The sequence below is a fragment of the Eurosta solidaginis genome, chromosome 3, assembly GCF_040869045.1.
Source record: "Eurosta solidaginis isolate ZX-2024a chromosome 3, ASM4086904v1, whole genome shotgun sequence".
Classification (NCBI taxonomy): Eukaryota; Metazoa; Arthropoda; class Insecta; order Diptera; family Tephritidae; genus Eurosta; species Eurosta solidaginis.
In genome coordinates, this window is record NC_090321.1 from 174,861,171 (window position 1) to 174,877,736 (window position 16,566).

Genomic DNA, 16,566 nt, shown 5'->3' on the forward strand with positions numbered 1-16,566 from the left:
GATTTTTGACGCAGCATTGTGCATTGAAAGCCCGTCACACAATGGCTATATGACACTACTTTATATTGGCTTGGATTCCAAGCTAGAAAAACTGACGAAACTTTATGGGAACTTGAAAATACAAAAACAATTTCTACCATGAGAAAACGAGACCACTGTTCCCCCCAAAATTAGTGAGTTTGGCATGTTTTTGTTTATGTTTTAAATTTTATTTTTTATTCACATTTTTAACAATAAAAACAATGCAAATAACAGGGGAAAATGATTTCGGTCTCTGATGCTTCACTTTTTTATTTATTTATTTATTTATTAAAAAGTAGCCTACGGCTAATTCAATTAATTTATATACAATTATTATTTCTTATTAAGTTTAACAGCCAGCTGTATATTAAATTTAAGGTTAATTATAACTAAAATAAACAGATTTATTAAATATTATTTTATATTACATTAATCATCAGCCATTGCATTAGCATCTAACCAGAGACCTATCTTTTCTCTAAAGAATCCAACTGTTCTTACATTTTTTATTTCATCTGGGACGGCATTATACATTGCCAATCCATTATTAAATACTGATTTTAAGCCTTCAGTTGTACGTACAGGCTCCAAGTGAAACTGATTCGCATCCTAGTTAGTGTACATCAGTACCTACCTACATCAGAGTTTCTCCTAATTAAAGATTCTAAATATTCAGGTAATAGGCCATTTCCAAACACGTTCAGTATGACTTTTGTTCAATACTGCCCTCATACCATTATTAAAATTTTTTTGCAACTTGAATATTGCTTGTTTACTTGCCATCAATAGTATTGTGGAATAATACTTTATATGAGACACCAAAATCATTTAAATAATGTAGTTTTTCCTGCTTTGGAAATATTTTTTCTCAATCTACGCAGCAAGTTGGCTTTCTTTGCTATTTTGCCATTTATATATTCAACATGTTCTTTGAATGTTTGCAAATTTCTATACAAATTTTATATGTGTATACGTATATATATGTGGCAGCACAGCTTTGTAATGTCATCAATAAAATATATGTATATATATATATATGTGCATGTTGCTACAAAAACGGGATTGATTTAATAAAAACATTTATAATAAGTGAAAACAATGCAAAAATGAAATGTGAAATATACAAAAATGCAATTTAAGTTTATCGTTGCCAATTTATATAGAAATGTATGTGGATTAAGGTTTTGAAAGATGTGTAAATTGTAATTTAAAGTGCTATAGAAATTTGCTAAATTTGCAAACTTTAACAACAAATAACTTTTAAATTATAACTTTGCGCACTTTAAAATATATATATTTGTGATCGGGAGAACTCCCTCTTTCATTTGATACCAAGTTTTACCCCAAACTCGGGGGGTGCTATTCTAAAATTTTCCCAAAGTCTTTAATATACAATGATTTTTGCTGTTTATTTCGACAAAAATTTTTGATTTGATTTTTGTTCTCATCGAAAGAATTCACAATTATATAGCACCGTGCCGCGAATTATGATAAAAGGTGGTGTGTGGAGAAACACTGAGGTAAGCATTTGACGCGACTGGTTACTCTTGGCCGTTTATTAACTAAATTGATAACTTTCAGGATGAAATCCTCAAAGCAGCTGTAATGAAATATGGCAAAAACCAGTGGTCACGTATTGCATCACTGCTGCACCGCAAATCTGCCAAGCAATGTAAGGCACGCTGGTACGAATGGCTTGATCCTAGCATAAAGAAGACAGAATGGTCACGGGAGGAGGATGAAAAGTTTTTGCATTTTGTTGGTGGTGAACGTTTCAACATTTTCCAAGGTTTGGCATTAATTTCATTTTTATAGTTTATAATTATTTAAAGGTTGCATTAGAACAAGTACATTGATTTTACGTGGCAGTGTTGAACAATTTTTGGAAGAAACTGAGCTTCGTTACATGATGCTATAGGGAGGGATGGCCTGAAGGTTTAATGTGGCCACATAAATCGTTCCCGAGATGGTCGGGCTGGCACTTTAATGGTGCTGTGTTACCGGAGCGTACCGGATCTGTATCCGGCTAAAGGACCATCACATGGATAACACTCCCCAAAGCCTTCGGGGAGCAACATTATCGCTACAAAAACAACAACAACATTGTGTCCAAATCCCGAAAAAAAAAAACTATAAAATTTGTGTCAGTGAAATGATAATTATTGCTTTTGGTTGTTAGTTTTGAGGCATCGTCATCGAGTTCCTTCTGATCGTATATGCCGGTTCTTTTGCATTCTTTTACATGCATAAAGTGCCGTTGAAGCCTTCCTCACCCTCTCCTCCACGTTGAGCTGCCATGACAGCTTACTGTCTAGGATCATTCCTAGATATTTTGTGCAAGGTTTCTCCCGTAGAGTCGCCCCTCCTAACTTAGGCCTGGTCCAATTAGGGACCTTGTACCTCTTTGTAAACAAGACCATATGCAACGTCATCTGCGTAAACCGTAAGTTTTTCTGGTCCCTCGTAGAATCCCCTAAGCAGTTGGATAATGACCAGCGTCCACAGCAGAGGTGATAGCACCCCTCCCTGCGGAGTGCCCCTGTCCACTAATTTCGTGGCCGCGTACAATCCCCATTGCGATGTAATCTTACTGCAGTTTAACATGCAGTCGATCCATCTGGGTAAGGCTGGATGTACTTTAACGTAATTAAGACCATCAATAATCGCCCAATTAGAAAGCCCCGGCAATGCTTAAGAAGATTTCTAGAGCATATTCCTTATATTCCAAGGCTTTTTCTATGCTTATTACCACCCTATGCAATGCGGTGTCTACTGATCCAGAAACCTTTCCTCCCGATGGAAGCCACGGCTCCTGGATCAGCGCGTTAGGAGGAGGAGTTCGCTCGACGCCACTTTACTGTGTTGGAGGTTTATCTGTAGGACTCACAGCACCAATGGGCTGCTTGTCCCCCTCCAGCACCTTCAGCGTGACGTCGTCGTCCTCCCCTAGCCCTTTTGGTTTAGAGTGTTCGAAGCCCCCTTCAGCCTCTTGTACCTGTTGTGCCGGGTGTTCCTCTGTGCACATAACAACACCATCTGGCTGTTGGTCCCCTTCTAACACATTCGGGGTGACGTGGGCTACCTCCACCTGTCTTTTTTCCCTTAGGCTTTTGAGGTCCTTTTCGACTTCGCCTACGTCCAGCGTGTTAGGATTTTAATACCCGCGACTTCTTTTCCTGAGTCACATATACATTTTGCCTGTACCTAAGGACATTTTTCCAAGCTGCGCGTACAATATATCCTCCGCCTGCTTGTTTATTTGGAAGATGTATAACTGACCTTCCTCCGTAGGCCGAGATACAGTAAGTACCTTCCAATCCTGTGTCGGTATGTTCGGATTCTGATTCTGCAAAAATCGCAGTGTATCCTCCGACTTCATCACGCATGGTATCCATACCTTAACTTTTGGTACCTTGGGGATTTGCGCTTTATCCACCATCTCAAAACGCGCGTTCGTGCCCTGCCTTTAGAAGTTTGGAACCACTTCCTCCAGCCACCGCAAGCTCGCGATGTTGTCGCACGCTATCATCTTCATACCATTATACCATCCCCCGAATCAAAGGTTGGAAGGAGCTTACTTGGTTATTCCCGCATCATCTTAAGCATTAAGCTAATAAGCTCCTTTTCTACAGATCTCCACCTTTCACTAGTCATCTGTTCGAAAGGACTGCTACGATCAACCAGCGCCACAGTCAGTGATTGCTTTGCACATCACTCATCTTCTCGGGAAAAGCCAGCGTCTTAGTGTTATTTCCCTCTAGCACCTCCGAGAAAGTCGGATTATTAGCGTTATCTCCCTTTGGCTTATCTCCTACTTCCATAGTTGGAACTTCCCTCTGACTCGCAGCCTTCGAGGTAGTTGCTACCTCGCTATTGGGGCCCATCTGTCTTACAGCTTTGGGCCTACTTGTCTTGTCTATGGGACTGCCCTGCGTCGCGGCTCTGGGACTGGGCACTTTCTGCCTCTTGAAAGCAGGCTTGTCGCCTTCCGCCGAACGTTGCCTTTTCATTCTGCCATTCGACGCTTCTTCCTCCTCATACCGATTGCAGAACCGAGGGTTTCTCGCAGAAAACCTTTTGAACTGCCTTCGACCTACTTCTACCGTCTCATGAGCCCATGCCAAGCGCTCGATCTCCTCTTATGTTGGGTCCACCACTGCTCCCAAGCGTTGTGCAATTCTTAGTACTGCACGGTACTTCGAGAGAGCTCTTTGCTCCGTACCCTTCTCCACTCTTCTACTCCTTTTTCATTTGTGTGCTTCTCCAACGCGGAGTTCATTGAATTAGCACTACTCTCGCTCCCCGAGTCCGACGCATCGCTTAATGCGTATTTGTCGTCCTTGGCTTGCGGCTCAGTCCTCTTCTTATCATCGTCCTTATGAAAATTAGGTAATGAGTCGTTCACCTTGGTCGTACGACCACCAGCCCGACAAGGCGGGCTCAGCGGTCCAGTATTATATACGGGGAAAGAACCGTCAGCCACAGCAGCGCCCCTTACTGTGGTAAGGCCATCAATACTTCCCGAGGTGGTCCGGTATCGGGAAGGCTCCGTTCGAATACAGCCGAATTTATCCCCTGGCTACAAATCGTCCAACAGGCACGGTCCGCATAACACCTTGGATTAGGGGGTTGGCAGTTCTTGGTCACCGACATCCCGCCGCCCTCCAATGAGGCGAAACGGCGCTATGGAGATCGGCTAAGCCCTCACACCAACGGCGATTTTCGTTACAATTGCTAGTGCATGCTCTCCAAGATGCAGATCCTGATCGAAAGTCACACCCAAAATTTTAGGGTGTAAGACAGTCGGTAGGGTAATGCCATATGGTCGACATTTGGCGCGGTCATGTTTTAAATAAGGTTACCGATGATTTGGTTGGTGAAAATATCAGGTTTCGCGAGGCGACACAACTGGAGAGATTGGGGAGATAGCTGTTTATTTTATTACAAAGCTCATCGATGTAGGAAACAATAGCATAGGCGTAGAAGCAATAGTGACTCCTGGTGGTAAAGGTAGCTATTGATATGTAGAACTTAAGCAGAAGTTTGAATATGAGTTTTTTTTTAAGTTATAGCAAAAAAAGCGTTGAGGATTTTTAATATCTTACCAGGTACCTTCGTACATGTTTCTAAGAATGAAGAATAAAACCTATTCAAACTCAATTTTCACCAGGACAAAGCCGCTATACTTTAACATACAATACGTTACCCCATTTTAGCACAACTATCATTTTTTGATTTTATTAAATTTTATAAAATGTTTCTTCCTCTACAGTTCTATTTCGGTATTGGATGGTAAATATGGCTTTCGCATTTTCTCCATCAATAACTGTGAAAAGGTGGAAGAAATCTATGCGTGTAAATCTCACATATTATCTTGGTCGAGCGTTTCTTCAATAGCTCTCTAGTGGTGATGGTGACAGCAGAGAAACCCAACTGTTTACAAATGTTACACTTCAAAAAGAATCAAAATATCTGCCATTGCGTCTACGGCTCAAATACCCGCGAAATATGAATGAATCGATTGAACCTAATTGTCTGCCTAACGGATAGTATACTATATCAACATTCAAGTTGATATTTAAAAATCTTTTATTTTGATTTTAAGTGTAAAAATTTATTTTTGTTTATTTTTGAGTTTAGATATTTTAATACTAATTAGAATTTTCTGTTTTTGAAGTTATTCAAAATTTTAAGTTAACACGAAAACTCAATTAAAATTATTTTAAAAATTAAAGTAAAGAGTACAAAGTAGTTAACACTATATTTACTCCCCCTCCAAGAAAATTTGAAACAAACAAATTATTAATTAATATTAAAAGTAACCTTTTTTTGTTTTTTGTTGTTTAATGTATTTGTATTTAAATTAGTGTTAATATGTATGTTTGCTGGTTTAAGTAAATCAATTGAAATATTTTTAATAGTATTATTGTATTGAATTGTAAATGTTTTATGTTTCTTAGATATAACTTTAAAAGGTCCTTCATAAGGTGATTCTAAATTAGATTTACGAAGAACTTTAACAAAAACATACTCACAATTTTCTAATTGTTTAGGAACGAAAACATTTTCTTTGTTATGATGAAAAACTTTAGAACGAACAAGCGAAAAATATTCTCTTATTTTATGAAGAGCGTCATTAGAAAAATCATGTTCTTTATTACTATTTGAAATAATTAATTCACCAGGTATTCTAAGTGTTTGGCCATAAACAAGTTCAGCAGATGAACATTTTAAATCTTCTTTAATAGAAGTTCGTAAACCAAGTAGAATGAATGGTAAAATGTCAGACCAATGAACCGAGTCGTTTGATGCTATAATTGCTGCTTTTAAAGTTCGATGAAATCTCTCTATCATGCCATTTGCTTGGGGATGGTAAGGAGATGTATGAATTTTATGAGAACCTAAAAGTTTAGTTAATTCCGTAAAAAATTTTGACGTGAATTGTGAACCTTGATCTACTGTAATATTCAATGGTATACCAAATCGTGGTATATAATTTTGAATAAAAGTTTTTACTATAGTATTTGTTGAAATATCTTTAAGTGGATAAGCTTCAGGCCAACGTGAAAATCTGTCAATAATTGTTAAAATATAACAATTTCCATTTGAAACTGGAAGAGGTCCAACAATATCCATATGAATATGTTCAAAACGGCCTGATGGTATTTGAATTTTTTGGATAGGAGATTTAGTATGTCTTGAAATTTTGGATTTTTGACAATTGATGCAAGATGAAGTCCAATCGTTAATCTCTTTACGCATGTTAGGCCAATAATATTTATTTTGAATTAATTTTCTAGTTGTTCTTATACTTGGATGAGATAATGAGTGAATTTTGTCAAATATAATTCTTCTCATAGAATGTGGAACATAAGGTCGAAAAGGTTGTAGAGAAACATCACACCATATATTTAAATTAATAACTGGAATATGAATTTCTTTTAAATTATTTTTAGAATTTTGATCAGAAATGGTTTTTTGTAAAAATGTATCAGTTTGCTGTTCTTTATATAAAGTTTCTAAATTTATATCTTGAGTTGAAATTGCATTTATTTCTGGAATACGGGAAAGTGTGTCGGCAACTATGTTGTCTTTTCCACGTATATATTGAATATCATTTGTAAATTGAGCAATATATTCAAGGTGACGTAGTTGACGAGGAGATCTATCTACTTTAGAATTTAGAACATGAATTAAAGGTTTATGCTCAGTATAAATTGTAAAAGTTCTACCTTCAAGAATATGTTTAAAATGTTTAATTGAATTATAAATTGCCAAAAGTTCACGATCAAATGTTGAATATTTAGTTTCTGTTGTAGTTAGTTTTCTTGAAAAATAAGCTAAGGGTTCTAGTATGTTATTGCTAGTTTGTTGAAGAACTGCTCCAATAGCAACATTTGATGCATCTACTGCTAATGATAAAGTACCATTTTTGTCGAAATGTGTAAGTAAAGTATTTTTAGCAAAAAGTTTTTAAACATTTTCGAAAGCTGTTGTGGTTTCATTTGTCCAATTTAATTGTTTGAGTTTGTTTTTAATTGCATGTGTTAACATGTCATGAAGAGGACTAAGTTCTGTTGTTAACATTTTAATATATCTGTGATAGTAATTTATCATACCTAAAAATTTTTGTAATTTATTTATAGAAATTGGTTTTTCAAAATTTGTTATGATTTCAATTCTATCTAAAGATGGTTTAATACCTTCGCCTTAAATTTCGTAACTTAAAAAATTTAATTTATTTATACCGAGAGTACATTTTGAAGGTTTGATATTTAAATTATATTCTTCAAGTCTTTTGAAAACTGATTTTAAATGATTTATATGTTGATCTTCATTATCACTGGCAATAAGAATGTCATCAATGTATGTAAATACAAAATCGAAATCAGAAAATACTTCATTAATAAAGCGTTGGAAAGTTTGAGCACTGTTTCGTAAACCGAAAGGCATTCTAACGAATTCAAACCTTCCAAAAGGGGTAGTTATTGCAGTTTTATGAATGTCTTCTTCTGCCATTGGAATTTGGTGGTAAGCACGCACAAGATCAATTTTGGAAAAAAATTGTTTGTTTTTTAAATCAATTGTTAAATCGTGAATATGTGGTAAAGGATACCGATCTGGTGTAGTAATAAAATTAAGTCTTCGATAGTCTCCGCAAGGTCTCCAATCATTTGGTTCTTTTTTAGGAACGAGATGAAGTGGAGATGCAATAGGAGAATTTGAGGGTCTGCATATACCCGTTTTAACTAAAAATTCAAATTCAGCTTTAGCAATTTTAAGTTTGATTGGATCAAGACGTCTTGGTTTCGAAAATGGTAAAATACCTTTTGTTTCTATCCTGTGAACCGTATGGTGTTTAACTTTTTTAGTATAATCTGGTTCACAGGTAATAGATGGAAATTCATTAAGTAATTTTGAAAACTTATTTTCGACAATAGGAATTTTGAGTGAGAAAATATCAGAAAATCCAGAAGATCCAGTAACTTTAATTTTTGTAGTAGAATCCATTATTTCTTTATTTTTAATATTGACAATAATTCCGAATTTTTCTAAAAAGTTTGCTCCTAAAATTGGTGTATCAATATTCGCAATAATGAATGGAAATTCAAAATCTCTTCTTAAACCTAAATCAATTTTAAGTAGTTTTGTACCGAAAGCTTCAATTGAAGAACCGTTTGCTGCGGTCAAAGTAAGATCCGAATTTCTTTTATAAATTTTAAATTTAGAAAAAGGAATAACTGATACAACTGCACCTGTATCGATAAGAAAATTAAGTTTATTGAATTTATCAAATATGAATAGGCGACGAGTAGGTTTAATAATAGTTCCATTATCCGCCACCGTCATAATGGATCGTTTCAGTTTAAATTTTGTTCGGAATTTGAATTATGATTTTGATTAAAATTGCATGGGGGTATACATTTGAGAGCGTTATTCTTAAATTTTTTGTGATACCAACAAATAGTTGTTTGTGAATTAAAATTACGATTGTTTGAAAAATTTCTTGATCCTGAAAAATTTCGAGATTTAGATCTATTTCTATCTTTAGATTTGAACGGATTTGTAATTGATTAATATCATTCGAAATTTTATTTAAATTTTGATAAATAGCCGTAGTTAATTCAGTTAAATTTTTAACGCATTGTTCTAAAATATTATTATTTATACTTGAGACTACAGGAGATTTGGAAGAATGAGGTTTATTGATTAAATCAAAAAGTTTGTCAGCTAAAATAATAATTTCATCTCTGTTTTGATTATTATTGGAAGTCAAATGAATTTGTATTTCTTGTGGTAATTTACGAATCCACAATTTAAAGAGTAATTCTTGGCTAACTATGGAGGCAGAACCTATAAGTGATTTCATAAATCTGAATAATTCAGATGGTGAACGATCACCAAGTTCAGTTTTTGAAAATAATTGTTCTAATCGTTTTTCTTCGCTAAGAGAAAATCTTTCACATAGAATTTTTTTGATTGTATCATATTTATTAAAAAGAGGAGGAGGGTTAATAACATCTAAAATTTTAGATATAGTATCTCGTTGAAGAGTAATTAGAATATTTTGAAATTTTAAATTATCATCATTCATATTATTAATTTCAAATTGTCCTTCAACAAGTAAAAACCAGGCATCAGGAGAATCTTGCCAAAATTGTGGTAATTTAATAGATTTAGTAGAAGAAAAATTTGTAAAGTTATCTTGTCTTGAAGTATCTTGTGTTATATTAGAGATGATGTTTTGTGTTGTATTAATGTTAGAATTTTGAGTTGTATTGTGAGTCATGATGTTATTTGTATGGTTGATATTTTGATTTTCTGAATTTGTAAATTTACGAGTTCGTATTGGTGAACGTAGAACCATATGAAAAGAAATTTAAATAAAAAATTTGAAAATATTTAAGATTTTTTTTTGGAAAGGGAGTTAACAATTTAAATAAAATATTTAATTTTATATAAAAAATAAGTAAATTTAAATAATTATATTAAAATTGTTAAAATATAAAAATAATCTTAAAATAAATTTGAAAGTTTAAAATTTTAATTTTAATTATAATTGGAAAATTTGTAATATGATATTAAAATAAAAATTATACTTACATAAAATTAAATTAGTAAAAAAATATTCAAATTAATAAGTATTTGATTGATGATTGTAGAGATTTTGAGGGAATAAATGGCGTTTTTTGGACGTGATAACAATTAAATTCATTGTTGTCGCTGTTTATGCAATGGCTTTGTTGTTTTCTTTATGAATCTCATCATTTTCATCGTGATGTCTTATACTTTAAATCCGTTCTTGTGTGTATTTTGCGTAAAATTGTTGTAATAGCTCTTGTTGTAGTGAAGTGGAAAACTTAACCATTGTTTTAAGCGTAGTATATTGTTTTTTAGAGTTCTTTATTAATTAACGATTCGTAGAAAAATTTTATTTTTATTTATGTTGCATAAAATTTATAGTATGTCTACTAGTAAATTTCTGCTATAAGTACTTTATGTTTTTATTTGATTGTCCGCACTTATTTTTTGTTTTTGTTTCGTATATAGAATTTACAGCGACTGTTATATGCAATTTGCACAAAATATTGTTTATTAATTGAAGTATATTTAAGTTTCATTTTTTTTTTAAAATCGATGTGCGATTTACAATTATGGTACTATGATTTAACTTTTTAATTTTTTTATTGTTTCTTTAAAAGTTTTAACAATTGGTTAAACTATTTTGTTTATCAAATCTGCTAAAATTTGATTTCCGTTTTCGGGTGTTTCCACACAGTCCATCTACGAATGTCTATGGACTTTCACTTATTTTCACAATAGTAAATGTTTTAAGCACTTTCAAAACGAAATATTTTTAAAGTTAATTATAGCTTCGTATTATAATCACTAAATTCATAATTTTTTGTTGATGGCGAATGTATTTCCAAATTGGATTTTAAGTAAACAAACTGATGGCTGTTCGTTTAGTCTGTTTCGCACAACTATTTAAATCGTTGTAAATATGACGGAGTAGTTACTTTAAAATTGCGAAATTTTTTGTTCAAAAATCATTTATCACAAGCACGAGGTATTATATATACAAGCACGGACATATATAGTTTCAGATAATAAATGTATTTTAATTAAAAATTAGCGAATGGAAATTTTCGTAATCATTACAGTCATTAATGAAATAAAACATTTGCGCAGGATCGTTGGTAGGATCGCCAATATATCAACATTCAAGTTGATATTTAAAAATCTTTTATTTTGATTTTAAGTGTAAAAATTTATTTTTGTTTATTTTTGAGTTTAGATATTTTCTAACTAATTAGAATTTTCTGTTTTTGAAGTTATTCAAAATTTTAAGTTAACACGAAAACTCAATTAAAATTATTTTAAAAATTAAAGTAAAGAGTACAAAGTAGTTAACACTATATATACATATTCTTCAAATCGAAAATATTGCACCAAACGAACTGGGTCTGAATACTGAAATAGTACACATATTCAAAATCGATGAGGAGGCTGTGATGATGGTATAGGGTGAGTTGTTGAATAACATACGAAAACCACTTTAACCCATCTATATATTTGCATTACAGCTAAAGCTTTACAAACAGCAAAAATTTCTAGCGCCAAGCAATTGGAAAAGGCAGTGAAGTATTCATCACAATGTACGGATGGTGTAAAGTTAGAAACTGCTCTTGTAACAGCTGCCACCGACACAACGGTCATCTCTACTTCGCCGAGTAGCGTCTCTTCCGACTATCTATCGAACACAGTATAATCATATCTTTTGCCAACACAGGTTAGCGATGTGCTTGCACAGGAAAAGATTTCAATTGGAAAACAAAAACCAATTAAGAGAGTTTATTTATTATTAAAGTATTTACTTTTCTTTATATCGACAGTATTAATTTAAGTTGCAATATCACGTACATATATAATAAGGGATGTGATACGATTGCTGTCGGAATTAGATTTGAAACCAATCAATACTCCTGCTAAGGGTTGTAGAATTATTGCTTGAATAATTAGATTTAGAACCATAACAAGTCTGACTTAATTACGAGTCGTACATTTTTAAGTTCATCAATTACGACAGCAATCGGATTCCACGACACCTTTGAATATTCTTGATCTGAAAAAAGAGAAAACCTAATCTGAATTTCTACTAAGCTTTAAGTTGTAGATTATTCAAATAATTGGAGTTTTTTCTAAAGCTTAAAATTATTTTCTGCTCGCTTAGAAAAGATTTCAATTGGAAAACGAAAACCAATTAAGCGAGTTTATTTATTATTAAAATACTTACTTTTCTTTATATGAACTGTATTAATTTAAGTTACAATTTCATGTGCATATATAATAAGGGATGTCGTGATACGATTGCTGTTAGAATTAGATTTGAAACCAATCAATACTCCTGCTATGGGTTGCAGAATTATTGCTTGAATGATTAGATTTAGAACAATAATAAGTCTGACTCAATTACTAGTCGTACATTTTTAAGTTCATCAATTACGACAGCAATGGGATTCCACGACACCTTTGAATATTCTTGATCTGAAAAAAAAGAGTAAATCTAATCTGAATTTCTAATTAGCTTTAAGTTGTAGATTTAAATTGATTCAAATAATTGGAGTTTTTTCTAAAGCTTAAAATTATTTTCTGTTCGCTTGGAAAAGATTTCAATTGGAAAACGAAAACCAATTAAGCGAGTTTATTTATTATTAAAATACTTACTTTTCTTTATATGAACTGTATTAATTTAAGTTACAATTTCATGTGCATATATAATAAGGGATGTCGTGATACGATTGCTGTCGGAATTAGATTTGAAACCAATCAATACTCCTGCTAAGGGTTGCAGAATTATTGCTTGAATGATTAGATTTAGAACAATAATAAGTCTGACTCAATTACAATTCGTACATTTTTAAGTTCATCAATTACGACAGCAATCGGATTCCACGACACCTTTGAATATTCTTGATCTGAAAAAAAAGTTAACCTAATCTGAATTTCTACTAAGCTTTAAGTTGTAGATTATTCAAATAATTGGAGTTTTTTCTAAGGCTTAAAATTATTTTCTGCTCGCTTAGAAAAGATTTCAATTGGAAAACAAAAACCAATTAAGAGAGTTTATGTTATTATTAAAGTACTTACTTTTCTTTATATCAATTGTGTTAATTTAAGTTGCAATATCATGTACATATATAATAAGGGATGTGATACGATTGCTATCGGAATTAGATTTGAAACCAATCAATACTCCTGCTAAGGGTTGCAGAATTATTGCTTGAATGATTAGATTTAGAACAATAATAAGTCTGACTCAATTACAATTCGTACATTTTTAAGTTCATCATTTACGACAGCAATCGGATTCCACGACACCTTTGAATATTCTTGATCTGAAAAAAGAGTAAACCTAATCTGAATTTCTACTAAGCTTTAAGTTGTAGATTATTTAAATAATTGGAGTTTTTTCTGAAGCTTAAAATTATTTTCTGTTCGCTTGGAAAAGATTTCAATTGGAAAATAAAAACCAATAAGGCGAGTTTATTTATTATTAAAATTCTTACTTTTTTTTATCAACTGTATTAATTTAAGTTACAATTTCATGTACATATATAATAAGGTATGTCGTGATACGATTGCTGTTGTAATTAGATTTGAAACCAATCAATACTCCTGCTAGGGTTTCAGAATTATTGCTTGAATGATTAGATTTAGAACAATAATAAGTCTGACTCAATTACTAGTCCTACATTTTTTAATTCATATTTTACTTTATTACTTTCAAATTCAATTACGCCAGCAATCCGATTCCACGACACCTTTGAATATTATTCTTGATTTGAAAACAAGAGTAAATCTAATCTGAATTTCAACTTAGCTTTAAGTTGTAGACTTAAATTGATTCAAATAATCAAACTTTGTATTCGAAACCATGTAAACAACTCAAATTATACATGAATATAACACACTTCTGAATTGTCCAAATGTAAAGTTGGCTGCAGCAGCAATATAGCTCAAAGCAATTAATATATTTTTATGTTATTATTAAAGTACTTCCTTTTTATATTAAATGTATTAATTTAAGTTGCAATTTCATGAATATATGAGGCTCCAAGATGCAAAACCAGATGAATCCATGATATGTAAAACTTAGAAAAGCACAAAAAGCCGAAATTTTGTAAATTGTTATGAATTTTCAATACGGGTTTTTAGAATGTTGCTAGGCGATTCAATATTGTCGCAGTTTAAATATTATTTAAAAATTTTTAAATATCTGGTTTTGCATCTAGGCGCCTCATATATTCTTTATTTGGCAAAAATTGACTAAATGTAATGATATGTTTTAAATAAATGTTTATATTAATGTTATGATTGGTTATTATAATTAAAAATAAATATTGAAAATTAAATTTTTTTGGTTCATATTTTATTCTCGTGGCTGCTACAGGTAAAGTAAATCGGCAGGTAAAATTCAAGTTATATGGCGGTTATATAAACGGTAAAACCGCAGTAAAATTGATTGTCAAATGGCTCGAAAATGTAGAGGAAAAACCCGAAAATTTGACCGCCTTTTGACGCGCATTGTGACGTGTGTGAGCAGAGCAGTGTTATGCTCACATCCTATAAGTGGGAGCGGAATGCACGATCACATTAATAGGAACGAAACGGAAAATTTGGTCACAAAAGTTCATCACGCCCATGCAAACGTGACTATGAATATAACCGCTGCAGAAAGTCACAATGACCGTAAAATGACTAGCCAAATGACGTGGAGCGTTTTTGCAGGGTTTATTCATATGGCTGCTCCAGGTAAAGTAAATCTGCAGGTAAAATTCACGTTATATGGCGGTTATATAAATGGTAAAACCGCAGTAAAATTGATTGTCAAATGACTCGAAAATGTAGAGTGAAATGACGGAAAAATTACCGCTATTTGACGAGCATTGTGACGTGTGTGAGCAACACAGTACTATGCTCACATCCTATAGGTGGGAGCGGAATGCACGATCACATTAATAGGAACGACACGGAAAATTTGGTCACAAAACCTAATCCGCCCATGCAAAAATGACTATGAATATAACCGCTGCAGAAAGTCACAATGACCGTAAAATGACTAGTAAAATGACGTGGAGCGTTTTTGCAGGGCAGTTATTGTATGCAATATTTTACTTTTGGCAACTCTGTTCGATCGTCAACGTGTCGTGATCACGGTCGTTAAAAAAACGAGCAATGATCGGCTGATGGTGGTCCGCAAACGCATTGCAAAAGGTAGAAGCTGATGAGATGAGCCAACCTGTACATAATTGGACCATGGTAGAAGCATAAGTGAAAATGCAACCCTCCTGTGTATTTTGTTGTTGCCGATGGAACATAAACTGTCAATCGGTCTTTCAATTTTTTCTGTCAAAAATGATGGAAGAGGCAAAATGTCACATATAATTTTCGTCAACAAAGTCAAAACAAAAAAAGAAAAAAGTTGGTTTGCTGATGAAGCTGGAGGAAAAACGCATTTTTAACAAAAAAGAAAGGTAATTAGCTCATTTCTAAATGATATTTATTTAATTTACTGTTATTATTTATTTCCATATAGCAGCTGAATCATTTCTTCAACGTTTGCAGCACATCAACTCTTGGTAATTCTATACGACAGCATCACACTGATAATACGCGTCCAAAAATATCGGGAGAGGTGTTAAAAGACGCGTATTGACCTCGACAACAATAATCCGAAGGCGGAGGTTAAATATTTTGTGTCTATCAGGAGATATTTGCAAAAGAAATTAAAAATTTTCAATTGAAATTTTTCATGTGGTTATTGCAAATTTGATGATGTTTTACCCACAAAAAAAAATTGTGAACATAAGTGTTTTGCGGGGATATAGTTTTGGTCTCCAAATAGGTGTTGGACCCACCCAGGGTAATTTTTTACAAGCGCGGCCAAAGGCCGCCAATGCAGAAAGGTGTTATGCGCAAAAATAATATGGATCACACCCCGGTTTCGAAGCACTCCGGGGTAATTTTTCGTTTTTTTGGGAATATCTTTTGAACGAGCTAAAGTTTTTCTTTTCCGCCTTCGACTATTGTTATTGGATTTGGTGCTGCATGTGATGTTGAACTCAAAGAAATGGAATATGATAAGAAATGTATAGATTTCCTTTCGAAATGTTTATATGATCACATCACTTCAAGATTATCACATGGTACATGTAATGGTGATCCAGAGAAAACGTATAGTGGTTTATTAAATTTATCATTACTGATGGCCTTAAAGGATGTGGCGTTGTCTAGTGTCTCAGCATCGAAGATACATATATACATAATAACGTTTAACGTTGGAAACTCGTCGTGCCGGCATTTGAGGTGCAGATTTCTTTGAAGGATATGTACTCCATGTCTTGAGATGTAATCGTTTTTTAATTAAAAAAGCACGGGTGTGTTGAAAATTTGAAATTGAGTCACTATACCACAGAACAAAACTTCATTTTCGGGTTCAGCGTAATTGCCCGGTTGTTTTGATCCAATTTTGCTTTTGCC

General features: G+C 33.1%; 1 protein-coding gene across 4 annotated transcripts in view; it reads left to right on the forward strand.

Moving 5' to 3' along the window:
- The first annotated feature begins 587 nt into the window (after positions 1–587).
- Positions 588–16,566, forward strand: part of LOC137244642 (cell division cycle 5-related protein-like) — a 110,944-nt gene continuing 94,965 nt past the window's right edge. The window contains exons 1-5 of one of the 4 annotated variants that reach the window (XR_010951139.1): positions 588–697; positions 1,476–1,541; positions 1,603–1,810; positions 5,294–11,550; positions 11,610–14,423. Coding sequence is in view for 1 of the 4 variants with exons in the window: in XM_067773930.1 (XP_067630031.1) it covers positions 1,150–1,188; positions 1,476–1,541; positions 1,603–1,810; positions 1,864–1,877 (327 nt within the window). In the remaining 3 variants the exon portion in view is untranslated. Of the gene's footprint in view, positions 698–1,110; positions 1,189–1,475; positions 1,542–1,602; positions 1,811–1,863; positions 2,682–5,293; positions 11,551–11,609; positions 14,425–16,566 lie in introns of those variants that run through there. The other 3 variants (XR_010951136.1, XR_010951137.1, XM_067773930.1) reach the window with 3 other exon arrangements.